General features: G+C 36.8%; 1 protein-coding gene across 10 annotated transcripts in view; it reads right to left on the bottom strand.

The window, feature by feature from the left end:
* BIRC6 (baculoviral IAP repeat containing 6) overlaps positions 1-17,484 on the bottom strand; it is a 186,114-nt gene that overhangs the window by 155,583 nt on the left and 13,047 nt on the right. For all 10 annotated transcript variants that reach the window (XR_012652512.1, XM_075043122.1, XM_075043120.1 and 7 more), the window contains exons 2-10: positions 14,246-14,427; positions 11,261-11,398; positions 10,652-10,845; positions 8,626-8,737; positions 7,228-7,310; positions 5,816-6,038; positions 5,558-5,718; positions 3,629-3,687; positions 869-2,263 (exon numbers count right to left, since the gene is read on the bottom strand). Coding sequence is in view for 9 of the 10 variants with exons in the window: in XM_075043122.1 (XP_074899223.1) it covers positions 869-2,263; positions 3,629-3,687; positions 5,558-5,718; positions 5,816-6,038; positions 7,228-7,310; positions 8,626-8,737; positions 10,652-10,845; positions 11,261-11,398; positions 14,246-14,427 (2,547 nt within the window). In the remaining variant the exon portion in view is untranslated. The remainder of the gene's footprint in view (positions 1-868; positions 2,264-3,628; positions 3,688-5,557; positions 5,719-5,815; positions 6,039-7,227; positions 7,311-8,625; positions 8,738-10,651; positions 10,846-11,260; positions 11,399-14,245; positions 14,428-17,484) is intronic.

Here is a 17,484-nt window from a genome sequence, read left to right as displayed (position 1 = left end):
TAGGAGGACTGTGTAATCAACATGACACCACCATGAAAGAAGCAAATGTGTCAATTTAAATTCTTCTAGTAGAGATAAAAGTTCAACATGATATTGGTGGAAGTTCATCTGAAATGTGTGAACCATCCCATCAGCTTAGCCCCTCTGAGAGGCTAAGCGTTTCCACCAGAGCTGCATTCAAGTGCAGGAGAACTGAGACACTGGTGCATGGAGGAACTCAACTGGATGACAGCCAGAGCTGTTTCCACTGCCCCAATGTAACACAAGGAAGAGGGGAGGTATCTGGTGGTCTAGGCACTTCTGTGAAGTAGCAGTTGCCTGGACCTGAGTTACACTCCCCTCCTACCTGCCTCCTTCCCCCAAAATATCTTGTGTTCATTTTGAAAAAGATTTAAGAATCCTGCATGGATCGTCTGGCTCTCATGCTCAAGAAAGCGTAATCCCAATTGCAAAAGGCTGAAGCAGAACCAGCAGCCCTATCTGAAAGAAGATAAAACTGACCACTCGAATAAGGTGTAGAAGCATTATCTTCTCTACCCTCTTGAATATGGCCAATTACAGACAGGAGACATTTTTCTGAAATGTGGATCTCTAGCACAGAAATAATTACATACAAGAATTACTTGTATTTGTTTTAGATTTAAGAAAATCTGTGCCTCTACAAGAACAAATTTCTTTAGAGATTAAAATCTACATTTAAGATGAGGAATTAACTAGAGTCCATGGTCCCTAGAACAGAATTAAACTGTACATAAATTCAATGGAATTTGCCTATTACTATTTTGAAACTTAGATTCTAACATTCTATAATATTATCCAAATACAGTCAAATAAAGCATTAAGAAAAAAATTTAAAGAAAAGTCTTACCTTTGGTGCATGCACATAATCTGTCTGTGCCCGAACAGTATATCACAGAGACAAACATATCTGGTTCCTCAGTGCCCTCTTTTTTAGGTGGCTCCACTTTGGCCAGAATTTCAAAGTTCGAAAGATCTAGTATTTTTACATATCCTCCCTGAGTGGTTATTACCAGGTGCCCAAGAGTAGAGATCTCAGATCTTCTCTCTCTCCCGCTGCCATTTTTAGAAGTTAATTGTATTTCCTCTACAGGCTCCTCACAGTCATCCTCTCGATTATCCAATATATCTGGTGGGAGCAAAATCATTGAGGTAATTGTGTCTTGGGGGTCTTTGATATGCTGGATTTTTACCGGTTCCTCCTCTAGAGTAACTATTCTAGTGGCATAATTCATCTTATAAAGTACTAGGTATCCACCACTAACACTTCTCTGTTCAGGTTGAATTATTAAAGGAGTTGGTACATCTGCTGGTGACTCATGTTGGATTACATCAATACTCGTGCCATTCACTACAGCAAGACTTGATTCTAGTTCCCCCTTCCTTCTATTACATAGTGCCGAGTTTAATTTATTTAAATTATTCAAGGCCTCTACTTGATTTATTGCACTCAGAGATTCGACAGGACAAGTCCGCAGTCCTACTAACAAATGAACTCCATCTGCACAAGGAGTGATTGAATCTACACACAGGTTCTCCTCCTCTGCAAACTTTGGCAGACGCAGGCACTGAACCAAAGTCCCAGGCTTGGGAACCATAGAGCTCCACTTGTCCGAGTCTGGAGAAGTTAGGTTGGCTGCAGCATCTGCAAACTGCTGAATGTAAGTCACAGGTGGATCCTGTAACAGCAACTGTTCCTGACTGTCCAGCTCCATTTCAATGATCTGTGGAACTGTGAAACCATCATCATGTATGCTTTTACTCATAATATTGTTCATCTGTGAAAAGAGTTTTCCTGCTTTTTCATCAGACTCCTTAATGCTGTATAGCAGCAATACAGGTAAAGTCCTCCTTACCAGAGGGGAATTCAGTTCTGAATTAGTGCAGGATTCATTGTCAGTTGATCCCTGTTCCGAGACACTCTCACCTCGAGTCCTACTTAAGCCATCCAGTGACCTCTGAGAGTTACTGCTAACAGGAGAGGTAGCAGGTGATTTGTATGTTAATAGACCTCCAGCTAATAAACAAGGAAAGGGAATGTTGTGTTGTTCTAGATGTTTTTCCTTCATCTTTTCACTCTTACAGTTGGCCAAACAGGGATTTGCTCCAAGTTCTTCTAGATCCTTAACCGTGTCTTCCAGAACATTTGCAACAATTTCCCACTGAAGTTTTTCAGGTTGCTGAAGAATGCTGAGAGCTGTTATATCAAGGCTGACTTCCATAGTTTCTTTTTGTGATGTATGCCCTTTAAAACAAAAATGTTTAACATAATATATGTTCAAAAGAAAAGGAATCATATTGCATATATTACGGACTTATCCTTGTAATTAAGCAACAAAAAGTCACTGCTCTACAGTTTCAGAATGCTAAAACATTCCATATGTTCAAGATTTCATAGTCAAGAAACAATAGAAGAGGCCCAGAAACATTCCTTCCACATAGACTAATGGTTCTCCTAATTTTATCAACAAGAGTAAAAGTAAAGAGAACAGGACATTAGCCTTTGTAACAAGTCTCCCAGTAAACAGCATTATCTTTCTACCTATTATTCTACTTAGGCTAGACAACCATACTGAAATCCAACTAATGTAATCAACTCAATTCATGTTCTGCCACCTATTATTCTCCTTCCTTCCTAGACAATCCAGTACCATCAAAAAATCTACAGTTCTGCAGATTCATTCGCCAATTTTAGTTGAAAAACATGTCATTTTACACTAAAACTTGACACTTCCCACCATGTAGCAGACCACCTAGTAGAAAGAACTCCAAGCTATTATAAAACAAAACCCAGTAAAAACTTAAAAGACATAGCCTGATCAAATTAAACAGGAATAACAATTAATCAGAAGAGTTCAACTAAGTAATGTATAGATCTAAAAGATTATAAAGGACATTGTATAAACCCAGATTAAGAGGTGACTTAAGCATAAATGACAGAGCACCACCTTTGCTAATATTTTTGTTGAAAAAAATCCTTTTTACATCTCAAGTCTATTTCCTTGTGTGTATGCACATGCACATGTTCTTTTTTTCTGCACTTGCTAATCCTTACTCAAAGATGTAAACTGGATTATGGAAAATAAGCATGTAACCCTCCCTCCCACCAAAATTTCTGATTCAACCTCTAAGAAAATAACACAAGAACACCATGCATAGCACTGTTCTGCTTCCATATGAAATCCTTATTCAGGAAGAGAAATACTGTATCAAAGCGCATACCCACAGGGAAACAAACAAGATACAGGAACTCTCTCTGGCAATCCCCTGAATTTAAAGGGGTTTGTACAGCTGTAACTTGTTCCTGTTCTAAGTAAGTTCTTTTAACTTGTTTTTTGTGTTTTATTGACACCAAAGATAAGCAATGCTTGCTGTCAAATAAGACATTTATTAACCAACAAAGTAGGGGTTTTCTTTTTTCCTGTATGTAATCTCCCCACCATACAAACAGTGACTTAAATATTGGCATTGCTTTCAAGGTCAATCTTTCTTCTTTTTTCTAATACAGTGAATATAATATCATTGGTTTTGACAGGGCTTTTTCAAAAGCCTGAGAAGAACTATTTCCCTCCCGACCTCTAAACTATTACATGGATCAGACATAACCTACCTGTCACAGATTCCGATCTGGAATGCTCTTCACTATCTGAATCCTCCAGTAGGTCATCACTTTAAAAAAAAAGTATGAATGACACCATGTACACTGTAGCTGCATTCTTATTTTTAATTAAATTTTTACAAAAATTTAGTAAAAATTACAAGTGTATTATAACCTGGCACTTCTTTTGGTCAGCACTGTACATCCATTAATGAGTTGGTCACTGACACTAACAATATAAAGATTCTTTTCCCTCTGTCATCAAACCAGTAGACCAGCTTTCCATTTGCCTCATTCTATTATTGTACTCCCAACAATCCAGACATAAATGGAATTAAAATGAAAGCCTGTTCTCAGGAATCTTTCCAAGAAAAACAAAACCAAACAATCAAAACCTCTAAGAACTGATGGCACCTTCTTCAAAGTTCCTCAAAATAGTCTCTGAAAGGTGGAGCTGCCAGACTGGTCTTTAATTCTACCAAAGCAATTCTGTAGCTAGTACAGAAAGGGTGTATGAACAACGTGTTGCTTTTAAAAATACTACCAGATGAATCTTTTTTTTTTTTTCCTCCATAAAAGCAGATTCTATTCAAGATACCTCTTCAAGAGAAATAGGCCCTTCAGTAGTTCTAAGAATATATGAAGATTTTACACATCTCACTTTTCCAATAGAAGAAACAATTTCCTATTACAGGCTCTTTACACACAAGAACAGTAGTAATGCCTTTGCAGCTTCAGGTATAACTACTCACTACCAAGCAGGATCCCCAAATTTCAACAAACTGGATGCTTCCTCCTCATGCCCAAGAAATAGATCTTTTTTGGCTCAAACCTGATCAACCTTCACTTCATAACAAGACAGTGACAGTTCAATACTTCAATTCTCATCCAGCCTCCCCTTGAGTGGGAAAGTGATAGTAAATGTCATAGAGATTAAGTGAAAGATGCTTAGTTCTGAGCAGTATGATTGTACTATCCTTTAACCAGCTCTTAAAATTGGCTTACTTCTTTGACTCTCAAGGAGTTTACAGCCCTAAAGCTACAGTACAAGTCTAGGCCCCAGCCGTTGTTAGGCCCCATACTGATGTTGCCCATGTTTTGACATACCCTCTTCAGGAGGGCAAGCTTCATATTTGCTATGCAGTACTATAGGAATCACACCAAGCTTAAAACCAAAGATTTACTTTCCTGTGCATGTAGCAGTGCTGTTACTTTCCGTGATGCTGAAGTTTAAGAATAAACAATCAGAAAATTAGCAAGACTCCCCGAATACCTTTTGTCCTAAGTTTCCCAACAATTACTCACTCTATTGTTTGAGTTTTGGTAATATGAAAAAGGAGTTTTCAGTATAGACTGTAAGAAGCATAAATGAAAGAATACTGCTTTTTCTCACACGACACTTTCTAAGCACTGGCATACCCTCTAGCTTATCTAAAAGCTTGTGACAGGACTGTCTAATTATTTAGAGTCTGTATGCATGTATTAAAGATACAAAATGAAAGCAATTCCTAGCACATCCACATCATTTATTTTCAGAATGACATAACCAGAAATTACGGAGAAGCAATCAAAGAAAAGCATGTTCCAGAAGTCCACGAGTAGCCTTTACTTTCAAAACCTGAAATGCATAATCCATAATTAAAATGAAAAGCTGTTCCAAAACTTATATCCCTTTCTCTTTTTTCTCTGCCTCTGGGACATCAGCACAGGGTGGCAAAGAGATTTGGTATCTCTCTGTTAGTGGAGAATAAAAACTGAAACAGCAGGAATAAAATGGAACTGGCTTTAAAGATAGAAATCTAGATTATTGTTTTTTAAGTGTTGAATTGTGTGAAAAAAATAACTTATCAATCTTATGTTTCACAAAGCATGACTTAACTAAACGGCATTTACCAGTTACACAGCAGCATTTCATATTTCTAATTTCATAGATCAGCATACCTGTCTCCTTCTAATTTCGGTATATCTGAGCAACTAGATGAATCTTCTAGCCATGCTAATGTTGGTCTCCTTGAGTCAACCCCTGAGCTCTGTTCTCCTGATAACATAAGTTGCTGCACAATAGCCGGATCATATGCATTGATCTCAAATTTTAAGTGGACCTGAGAAATAACAAAAAACAGAAAACGCCTTTGATTTAAATCAAGATAGGCTTAATCAGTAATTAGTTAATAAAAACTCATTGTTTATACTGTATACCTTCATAAGTTTGGAAACATCCCATATGCAGATCTTCCCTCGTTTTGTTGCAGCAGCTAGAAAATGAGGGCAACTTCCAGATCCAAAGCAGACTATTCTGTCAGTGCCATCTGTGCAGGGAAATTGTGCTGGACTTGTTGCCAGTGTGACTGAAAGAGGTACATTCTGAGTGTGCTCACCCTTGACAAATGGGCAGTTTGGGGAATGTCTCTCATGTTCAGACCTTTTCATATTAAAAACAAACATAGCAAACATTGATTTCTTACTGTGAAAAAACATACACAGCATATACAAACTCAGCCCTTGAAGTAAAGCTGAAACTGAACTGTTTGAACTGCATTGCAGTCAGTCATGCAAGAGAGTTCTGAAGTTACTAACACAGCTTTCCCTGCTGTTTCTCAATAGCAGACTGCATTAAAGCCTTTGATCACTTAATGGAGATTCATATTCAAATGGAGGAATCTACACAGTGCTCTCAATATAATTAGACCATTTAAAAAAAATAATTGTTCTATAGGCAGTAGCCTATCATGTCCTCATGAAGAAAAGTACGGATTAAATTCTACAGAATGCACATTACGATTCCACTGTTATGAGATATATTATTATAAGTAACCTTAATAAGATGAAGCAATGTCCTGTCTTTAGTTCTACATCCACACCTACAAAAATAAAAATTGGAAGGAGTCCTGAATGACACATTGACCAAGAAAAAAACCTTCTAATTTCAATATAAACCTAAGGCAGAGACATGGCAAAGAGCAATTACACTACCACAAAACGTCTGGAACCTAACAAGAGAAAGAAGACAAGGACTATGAAAATAACGTTATGAAGTATAGTTTCCAGCAAGCCAGGAATCTGATGTGTTCTAATAACATTACAAGTTACCAAATAATCAAGACAAAAATTACATTAAGAACTCTTTTAAAATTAATATAAGGTCCTGCATTTCTGTCACTATGCACAAGTTTAGCTGATTCAGGAAACTAGTAATGGATCTCGCAACTTCACAAAAAACACAAATATGCACTGCATGGCTATTGCAGTTTAAGAACTTAGAAAAAGATGTGTTCTAGTCACAGTCATACAGAAGACTGAGTTTACATCCCTGCAAAGAAATGTTGGCTGTCATCTTTGCCATGGAACAATTTGCAATGAAATAGCAAATCAGAATTAGGAAACAAAACTGACTACAATTTCTTGGGCTTAGTATTATACAGAAATTTGACATAGTACAGGGAATTATTTTGTGGTTTGTCCCATGGAATCATTTTGGAAATCCATTCTTGTCAGTGACACTCCCTAAACTCACGAGAAATCCCATCAAGATAATGTTGATCTTTGTCCTCCAAAGATTTCTAACCTCTTTAGCACAAAATTAAGTCTACTCCAAACATCATTAAACTTACCAAGGTTCATCTGTAGGCTCCCAGCATACCAAACACACACTACAGGTAAAGCACATGGCTCGGTCATCTCCTGATGAAGCAGGCTATAAAAATAATAAGAAACACTTGAAATTTATATAGCTATGCACTACTTTAACTAGGTAATCAAGTCCTCTCCTGCTTCTAGTGGCATAGCAAAGCACCACATCAAATGTATAGAAGGCAACAAATTACGTACTATAAAGTGGAAGTATTTCACATTTGAAAAAAAAAGGATGCACCACATTACTATAGAAGAGATTCAGAACCAACACCTGTGCAAGCCACTGGATAAAAACCATATAGACGTAGAACAGAACTCAGCATCTCTGCTAAGACTTTTTCCAAAGAAAAAATGTTCATGAAGTTCAAAAAATTTAGAACCTCAGCAGAATAACTGTACATGCTTGGAAAAACAGATTAAACAACTATTTCTTATTATGCCTGAAGGAATATAATTATGTCTGCTGGAATATAAAGCATTCTATATCACTCCTCTGCAAAGAACAGTTACTACTAGCTGAAGTGACAGAGGAAAAAGAATGGAAACTTCCATTCTCTTAAAATTTTGCATTTTCATGACCACATTTCAAGTCACCAAGATATGCTTGGGAATATGCAGATGTAATTCTAACATATGAATTCTCTGCATTTCTCCTCCTGAACAAACTTAAGTCCTCCAAAAGCTTTACTCACTTGCACCTGTCAAGGCTTTGCAGGTGACATGAGACAGACAATATTGATGTCAAACGACATGCACTGCCCAGCCATCATTATCTAAATCCATACCATAAATAATTTTTTTATAGTAGAAATCATTTCAAAGAATGAAAAATGGAAATAAGCAAAAGTAGTGGAATAAAATGTTGAGGTTGTATTTAGTCACTAAGCTTAATAATTTAGTAATGTGATCTAGGACCATTGTTTGTTACAATACAGTTTAAGTCCCACTAAAGATAAGTATAGTTAGAGAACTCAATGTCAAGCTTATTGCTTTTTTTGCTTTACTTATAATATTATAAGTAAGGACATTTACTCAACAATCTAACAAGGACAAAGACTCTATGTAACAACCAACTTGATCTTTATTATTGCTGTTTAACTCAGATCAATTTGATACTTAAAAGTGTTTTATATGCTGAAGTTCAGAACAGTATTTTCTGTGATCTGTACAAAAAAAAGAAGCAACATCAAGGCATGGAAAAAACATAACATTTAAAAAAAAAAAGAAAGAAAAGAGCTGAATGACAAACTTTTTTGTTTCAGTTTGGTTTTTTAAATGGATTCCTTCAATGATTCAAAAAACATAATGAAACTTTTTCCCCTGCTCCCCAAACCTTCAACTAGTGGACAAATACTAAGAACAAGTAAACCTTTTACCTGGTGATAGAACCCAGCTTGAGCCATAGGATCTGGCTGTGCCCACCTATAACCCACATGAGGCCATGAAGTGAATGTCTCCCGTCTGTTAGCTTCACTATACATCAAAGACCTAGAAAGGTGAAAAATTCTACATTAATCAAAACTGCCACTTAGAATAAAAAAAATAAACTATTTATGAGATATTTTCAATGCTTTAGTAACCATTAGAAATACCACAGATAGTTTTAAGTCTAAGTTACAGATAACCATCATTAACAATTACAGAAAAGTTATAAAGTTCTCTCACTTGGGTGCCTGAAGTACATCCTCAGCAAAAGACCAAAAGCAATACAACAACCTACAGGCCTCAAAAGCAAGAGTAATAAACTAAGCTTCCAGGTAGCCTATTTGGTCTAACTACAGAAAAGCATCAGATATCCAAAACCACTCTGCATTTACGGAAGATGCAGAATCTAGCCCAATAGAACTGCTAGAGAATTATTTTTTTGAACGTGACAACTACTGCAAAAATTTGGCTTTATTAGTTGAACAGATATGAATATGCATATTTAAAAATACTCCAAAGCAGTATTTTAGGCCTAACTGAACACATGGTACAAACCCCCCAACATTCGTCCCTCACTGCATACTATAATACTTAAAAATTATAAGCTACTAGGTCACAAAATATGAACTCCTCTGCAACTCAATATCTACAAAGAAAAGAAGCTCCTCTCTCTTCCAGCTTCACTCAGTGCATGTCCCTTATCTGAAATAGTACATAAGAAACAACTATCAGCTTTTCTTTTTTCTTGACAGAATTTTCTTCTCCAGTATCATCCCAAGAACTAGTGCTACTAAACAGAAAAGTGCCTCACTTGTTTCTGCCCCTGAGTTTCAGGAGATTTTTGCTGTCTTATAAAGAGAAAACATATATTAAACATTTCCTACCAAGGAAGCAAACTTTCTTGCAACACCCACATAAGGGCTGTCTTAACTTGACATTATACCATCTTAAGAGACAAATCTCGGAGAGCTCTAATCAAAAATACAATATGGCGAGGTACAGGTAGACCTGGAGGCTTGGGCAGGTGAAATAAGAGACGAAATCAACTTTATTAGAGCTGCAAGAAATGATAATATGCTTGCAAAATGATATTTGTATAGAAACTTTCAAGAAGGAATGAATTTATAGACTTAGATTTATCAGTATTCTAACTAGTCTGGGCTTATGAAGGCTAAAATAATGCGCTACTCGCTTGTGTACACATTATCGGTTGGATCAGAAAGAGATGAAGCAATAGTCTCAGGTAAAATTTTCCGATCCCAAACACATAGCAGATGACTAGAGAGTTCAGAAGCAGCATACATATATTCTGCAAAGGTAACAACTTCCTAAACTCCTAAAACACAAAATATGGGCATAACTCTTTCTTGTATGAAGGAAAAGGAATTGATTTCATGATGCAGCACAGTATGTATGCTTTATCTTTGGTAGACAAATGAGCGCTCTCTTTGCATTCCGAAGAGGCATACATATGCTCTTAAAGCTATGCAGTTTCTGAACATCTCAACATTGGAGTTTCAGTAAGGTTTCAGTATAGTTTGAGTAAAGCCAGTAACTTAAGTAACTAGTCATACACACCTGACTGTTTAGGTAAAACCCATAATCAAACATGATGAAGAGTAAAGCCTAGGTGAACATATCATATTAACGTATTACAATACCACCTAGGGACCTCTATTTAGGGCTGCAATTGTTACCTTTCTGAAGGTATATGTTGGGATTAAGAGCAAAGTGAATTCAATTTGCCTGGCATTAAACTCGGAATCCAAAAAAAAACAGTCTTGTGGCACCCATAAAGGTTTCTCTAAGTTTAGTAATATGCACTGCACATTGTGCATTAAACAGTTAATTAACAGTATGTGTAAGAGCAAGAAAGTATAGAATAGGACTAATTCCTTTGGCAAATTAAAGTCATCTAAAAGCTTATTCTGATATAACTAAGGGGTCAACTTCATCACTTATTTTGTCTTAATATACCTGTCCACAGATCGACCAGGTCCCACACCAAGTTCTGGTCGTGCGCTGGGTAAGAGGTAAGATAACCTATCCATCACAGAGGATGCTACAGGTAAGGCAGCAATATTTTGATTTATCTTCTTGAGTTCATTTACAATGGCACTGGCGACAGACTTCAAAACATGATGAGGAAGGTGGAACGTAACCGTTGCCCACTAAATTAAGAAAAAAAGTGCCTAGTTTATATTTTAAAATTTTAACATCTAAACAACAAATAGATCACAAAAGTGTCAAAAGCAGAAACAAATGCACATCTTGCACCCTCTCTTGATTTCAAGAAATAATACAAGAATAGACACAAAAAAGCAACATGAACATAATGCAAGGAAAGTCAGTAACTTCAGATTTTAAGCTCAGTGGGGTTTATTAGTTGGATTTATCAGCAAGAAACTAACCTTGTTTGTTCTCTTAATAAGTGAAACTTCACACAGAAGAATTAAGGAACACATAATATATTCCATCCTCTTCAAACAAAATCCACCACTCTAAGTCAAGCATTTTGTATGCTTCAATAATTGTTGCCAAGCAAATTAGACTTGGGAATCCATGTTAGACAGTACAAATTCTTACCTTTGCAACTTTATGATTTGCTGCTGTTTCGTGTGAGGTATTTTTTAAACCATCCTTCAGTTGTGTGATGAACAAGTCATATCCCTCTGTGCTAGAAACATCTACTTTTTCTATGCAAGCAGATAACAGCTGCTGAGCCTAAAATGCAGATGTGCAAGAAAAGTTGTCATCCATGCTAAAGAGCTACAGACAAGAATTACACCTGTTTCATTACTCCAGGAAAAGTAATTTGTCATATCCTACTTTATCATATATTATATCAGCAAAATTCCCATAAAAGACCCAGAGTTGAGTAAGCCGTTCCAAATTTTACTTTGTAGGCCAATCAACGGATAAACTTCAGCAATTGTGACAGTAATTACTACAAGTTTCCTCAAGGGCAATGTTAAACAAGTCAGTCATATAAACATTTAAAACTGTACATATATCGAAGCCAAGTAAAAAGGAGACATCTATTGCCCAATGCTTTCCCTTCAAAAGGATTCATTCAGCTTTAGGGACAAAAAGCAAGACCAAGAACAAAGTCTTGACATTTTTCTGAGTAGCTTTGTATCTTAAAAAACGAGGAAAACAGCGTTGCAACAAAATTAGAGATAAATTACTTACAGTGCTGGTATAATGAAGCTGAAAAATGAGGCAGAAAAAACCAGGCTAGTTTAGAATCTAGAAATTCTTAAAACTCAGAAATAATGCATCTAGAAAAGAACACTATAAACATCCATTTATAGACTTTTTTTCTTCCAAGTCCCATCTGTTTCTAGCTTGTCCCTCTGTCTGCTAACTTCATGTTGACCGGTAAGATTTAAAGGTATGCTTTATGTGCAAAGGACAGAGAATTCTCTATCTGTTGTTAGGTGGTGTTGTTCAAGTTACAAACACAGAGAAATATTTCCCAAGTGCAACGGCCAGCCAGTCCTTTAAAGAGCCACAAACTGCTCCAAACAGAATGGGCCAAATGGCTTGGTTACGACCTTGGGAAGTTCAGGGGAAGACAGACAGAAATAAGGCAAATCAGGCCCCTACCTAAGGCTGTATCTGTTTCTCAGATTTCAATAAAAAGACAATTACAATTCTTGTGGCATCTCATACTTCCTAACTCTCTTGCAGGTGACAGAAGAACAACAATAGATTGTGGAAGTTCATAAATCAGGGAAGTAAAAACAGCATAGAAGCTGCATCACAACTTGTCAATGCTGCCTATTAGAAATGCATGAAGATGCACTGCATTACCAGTAGATCAATCATATAAAAAGACTACTTAATTTAAGTGCAAAAATTTGTAGAAAACTTCTAGAGAATAACAAAACATCAAGGCTCTTGCTTGGATAAAGGTTCTTGACCTTCCTATGATGAAAGAGGTGGACTGATGCATTTGTAAGATATTTGCTTAAAATTTACTAAAATTTTCTGAGGTCTGAGTACCTCCTCTTTAAAATTAAAACTAAGAACTGAAGACTGCTAATGTTTTTGCTCCCACCTCACTGACTTGGCCGTGAATTCCCCAAATCTGTTCCTACTGAACTATATTTTCCAATTTTTTTCTACAAGAGGGACCTTTACAGAGAAGTGCTCTATTTTAACCTTGAAAGGGTCTGTAAACTCTTTAGAGCCACAGAATCTTTAGCTAAACTGACACAAACTTAGAGGTTGTATTGAACCATGTCAGACTGCAAACCAGAGACAGCAAAACTTATGAAAGGAAATTATGACCTCTGTCAGTCTCTTCAAACTCAGCCACACATACCAAGATTTTGTAGTTACCCACAAAGGGTGTAAAAATGATGCCAGTGGCAGAAAGCCTGAGGAACCTGGAAAGCTCTCTTCAGAGACTTCTATGAAGCAACATTTTATTGCTGTTACTCCTACTCAAGACAAGAAGTTAAAAACCTCACATATAACACACATTCTTCATTCATAATAAGCACCTATTATTCAATACCCCAACAGCACATGAATATTTTAAATCAATCCTCAGGATAAGTTTTTGCTGGTGATGCATCAGTCAGTATAAATTTATGTCCCACAGAGATGAGTGGGAAGTGCTCTTTTCTCAGAGTGCTTTAAGGATTCAGAATCTGGATCTAGTAGTCCAGTTTTGTTTTTTCAACTGTAAACACTATTCTAAATATTACCATTGGCAGATGCTCTATGCTTTTCCCAAAGAATTAATCTCCCTTGTAATCAAAACTGCCGTACAGATTTACTTCCCAGGTCTCTTACTTCATGACCACTACAAAGGTGAAAGCTACTTTCCTCACCACCAAGTGCCTTAAAATAGAGGCAATTGTTAGCTATCTTGTGTTAGGCAATATTTAAAAATAAGAATGTACATGATACCTCACCTAATAAATGCTATGCTAGCTGAAGATAAACCAATACAACAAGATCCTAAGAATTACACTTTAAGCAAAAATGTATACATTAGATTCCCTTAAAGTGATAGTAAACGTTTGGTTATATTGTCTCAAACCAGGAGGAATCCTGTTACAGCTGCAATAGTCCAAATGTAAAAGGGAAGCCAGGTCTGCAGGGAAAAGCCTTTCATTAGGCGAGCTAACCCAGCTAAAAAAGTTAGATTCCAGCACTAATTCTTCATATGTAGCAACACCGTATTAGCTGATTTTAATTGTCTTTTTTTCCCTGAAAGCCCAAACAAAAAAATTCAAGGATGCCTAGCAGCCCAGACTAAATTCTAGAAGTGCATATAGATTCCATACATAAGCACTGACAAAGCTCTGTAAATGAGTCCTTTCTTCTGGTCACTAAAAAGTTCCTTAATTCGAAATAATGTGCTCTTGATGAGGCAAGCTCTTGTTTGCTTGAGATACAGATAACTGCAAAAAGCTATTGCCCTATGACAGCTAGTAACTAAGAAATTTTTCCATTACATGTCGTTAATATCACACTAGAAACTCAGGGTCAAACATCTTGTTTCAGTATTTCTGACAGAGAGTTATTTACATACTCTTCCCCCCCGCCCCTTACCTCCGTAACTGGCAATTCAAGCTGAACCACGTCATCTTGTTTTGAAACAGGCGTTTGCAGAGCTGTGTCCAACAGTAAGATGCCATTGAGATCTTTCCTACATCCTACCGCATAATCGTCCACAAAGATCACTTTATCCACAGCAGAAATATACTGACATTTCACCCGTCCACCTGGTTTAGCTATAAAGGGGAAGACAAAAAGAAAGATCCAATTAGAAAACAGCTTTTATAAAAGACCTCTAATATCTGTTCCCAAAAGTAATGTAACACTTCAGCAAAATCTTTTACTTCTTGAAACGATCATTTTAGCTACTACAACTTTCAGCAGACTTTTATATTTCCTACATTAAAAAACAAACAACCAAAATCTATACATCCCATCAACAACTACAACCATTTTATTCCTATAGTAGAAGCCATCATTCAAGTCCTCCTCCTACCAGGAGGCCTAAACTAGTGTTTTCAAGCCTAATGTAGATGCCTGATGTATTTGATGTTAGCTGACAATCAATAATAAGAATTAAATTGTACATATCAGCATGAAAGACAAAATTGCTAAACTACCATTAAGGCTGATTAACACCATTTCATCAACCAAAACAACACTCAAACTTCTGAAAACTAAGTACAGCATATAACATGTGCCAATGCTACACGTGTTCCTTGAGACGCTAAGGTAGCTTATGTCTGCTCAGCACTGCAGTGATGTCAGTAACAGGTTAGAGAAGTTTGGTGGGAGTGGACGAAGACTGTCACCAGATAAATAAGGAAAGGCTGCAGCAATGGAAATTATCCCAGAAACATTTAATGTTACTTGACATTATTACGCGTCTAAGACTGGATGGATTGTAAAATTAAACCCATGTAATATACTATCTGTGTAGAAGGCAAATTGCTTTAATTCACAGAAAGTGTAAGCTGCTGCTGCTGCTACAGAAGCAGACTGTATGTATGTTATAAGTATATGGACACATCATCCAAAGGGCAAAGCAGAAATTACTGGTTCGTCAACATAGATCTCTTCTTGTTGCACGGGAACAGGAGTTTCATTAAATTTTGCATTAATCAAGTCCTGTCCCTGTTCTCCTCTTTCCTCAGACACTGGATACTGTTATTATTATGTATAATTAAAAATCACCATTTAGGTAGCTAGCATACAGATAAAGCATCCAGATAAAGACAGCTACTTAATTTCATCCTCTTCACAATTTGATATAATTAAATGGAAATTACAACTTCTCCAAATATAGGGCACATCAATCCATCACATTGCATTTGTTGTATCCTCTCTTGAAAACTCAGGTCAAGAAGAGTTGTCAGCTGCCCTTCTCACCAAAATTTTGGAAACAATGACTCATATACTCTCAAAATATAGGACATATGCCTTTGCCTGCATGAAGTATACTACAATTGTAATCATTGCTGTAACAGTCAGAAACACTTCCAAGAGCCCTGGAATCACTTCATAGTTGTGAAGTTGTTAGTCCTAGCTCAACAAAAAAGGGTCCTCTGAATGCCAAATCAACTAGTTTCAAACTGTATTTTTGCCAATACATTGGAGCTCCTCACACAAGACTTTCTACAGACAACACAGCTGCAGGCAAGGAAGGAAGGAAAGTCATTCTATAGAAAAGCAATGGTTTCAACAAAAATTCCAATACAAGTTTTAACATCTTGAAAAGTATTAGTTTCAACAGTGTACTGGGAACTATTATGTAAATAAACTACAAGGTATCTGATGCCCTAAACTAGAAACCTCAGTAGATTCACATGGTGTTTGCAGTCTGTTCAGTGTGATCCAAGTGATGGATCACTACAGGACACTTTCTTTAACCCATCACTTCTCTCCTCCTCCTTCCCAGAGAAAACAGGGAAAGCAGCTCACCTTTTCTGGCAGTGCCAACACCATGAACACCTTCTCTTGCACTTTCCTTATTTTCTGTCAAGCACAGGAGTACACTCATGCCCTATGACTATGAGTTTAGCAGTTTGTAGGAGCTCCAGCCCTTGTGGCTTTCCAGGCTAGACCATTCTTATTTTATCATTTCTGTAGTGAAGTTAGTGAAATCTCATGTCTAAACCACCAAACAGCTAACTAATATCCTCTGTGTAAGCAGTCCCCATTTTCAGAAGCCAATGAAGATTACTAATGAGGTAGATAATTTGCCTAATCAACACAGTATTTCTGCTCTGTTAAGAAACAAAATGAAGTTATGAATAGAGCACAAGAAATATATTGCCTAACAACTGTGATTCTCACTGTGCTGGTTAATATTTTGGTTGGTTACACTGACAGAAAGACTTCAACCAAACTATCTCTAGAAAGTTATTTACAATTGCCAGTTGTATTTTATTCAAAGCACATAAAACCAAAACAAGCTCACTTAGCCTAAGTCGATGGAGCTTCAAGTAAATGATTCGATATTTAGTGTCCTTCCAACACCCTGGGAAACACATTCTGCAACTGACTGGTTTACACTTTGAATAGCCTCTGAACTGTTGACAAACTATTTTGAAAACTTGGGAGTTTAATTTTGAAGTTCAGGAAACACATTTCAAGATGGTTCTACTACTAGTCACAAACTATATCATAGTTCACATATGGCTGCCCATATGATTAAAACAGTAGGTTGAGAACCAGGAAACTAAAGAATTTAGAAGTCTCCACTACAGAAGTCACCACTGTAGAAGAAATGCCTAGAAAAGTTTAATCACCCTCAAAGCATCAGCAGAAGGGTCCTTTCTAACTCAGGATCAACGTTTTACAATGTGTCAAAGGACTCCAACCAATATCCTTTGAAAAACCTACTAGTGGCACTACAACAGTATGTCCTGCCCGTCCAGCCTGGCTAAGTTTACTAGCAGTAAGTAGTGATCTGCATCTTCATGAATCACAGTTCAAAAGTTTCACATAAACTCACTAAATGACTTAAGCCAGATCATTAAAACCCAATTGTTATTCTCATTTTAGCCCTAATTTTTTCAGTTGTAATTTATTTTGGGTGGTGGAAGGAGAAATAGTCATTTAAAGTTTTTAATAATTTTGCTTTTCAGTCTTGGCACAAGTGGATCACAGCTTCTCCCAAGATCTCCCACTTATCTGCATAGGATTAAAAACAAAACAACTCACAAAGAAGTCATTAAGCATTTTGTCAGTTCCTATAAGGAAACCTGGCAGGCTGCTAGAATGCTAGAAGTGCAAGCCCAGTAGCATACTACATTATAGATCTAGCAACC

Source organism: Buteo buteo, chromosome 12 (genome assembly GCF_964188355.1).
Source record: "Buteo buteo chromosome 12, bButBut1.hap1.1, whole genome shotgun sequence".
Taxonomy (NCBI): domain Eukaryota; kingdom Metazoa; phylum Chordata; class Aves; order Accipitriformes; family Accipitridae; genus Buteo; species Buteo buteo.
This window is presented reverse-complemented; position numbering and strand designations above follow the sequence as displayed.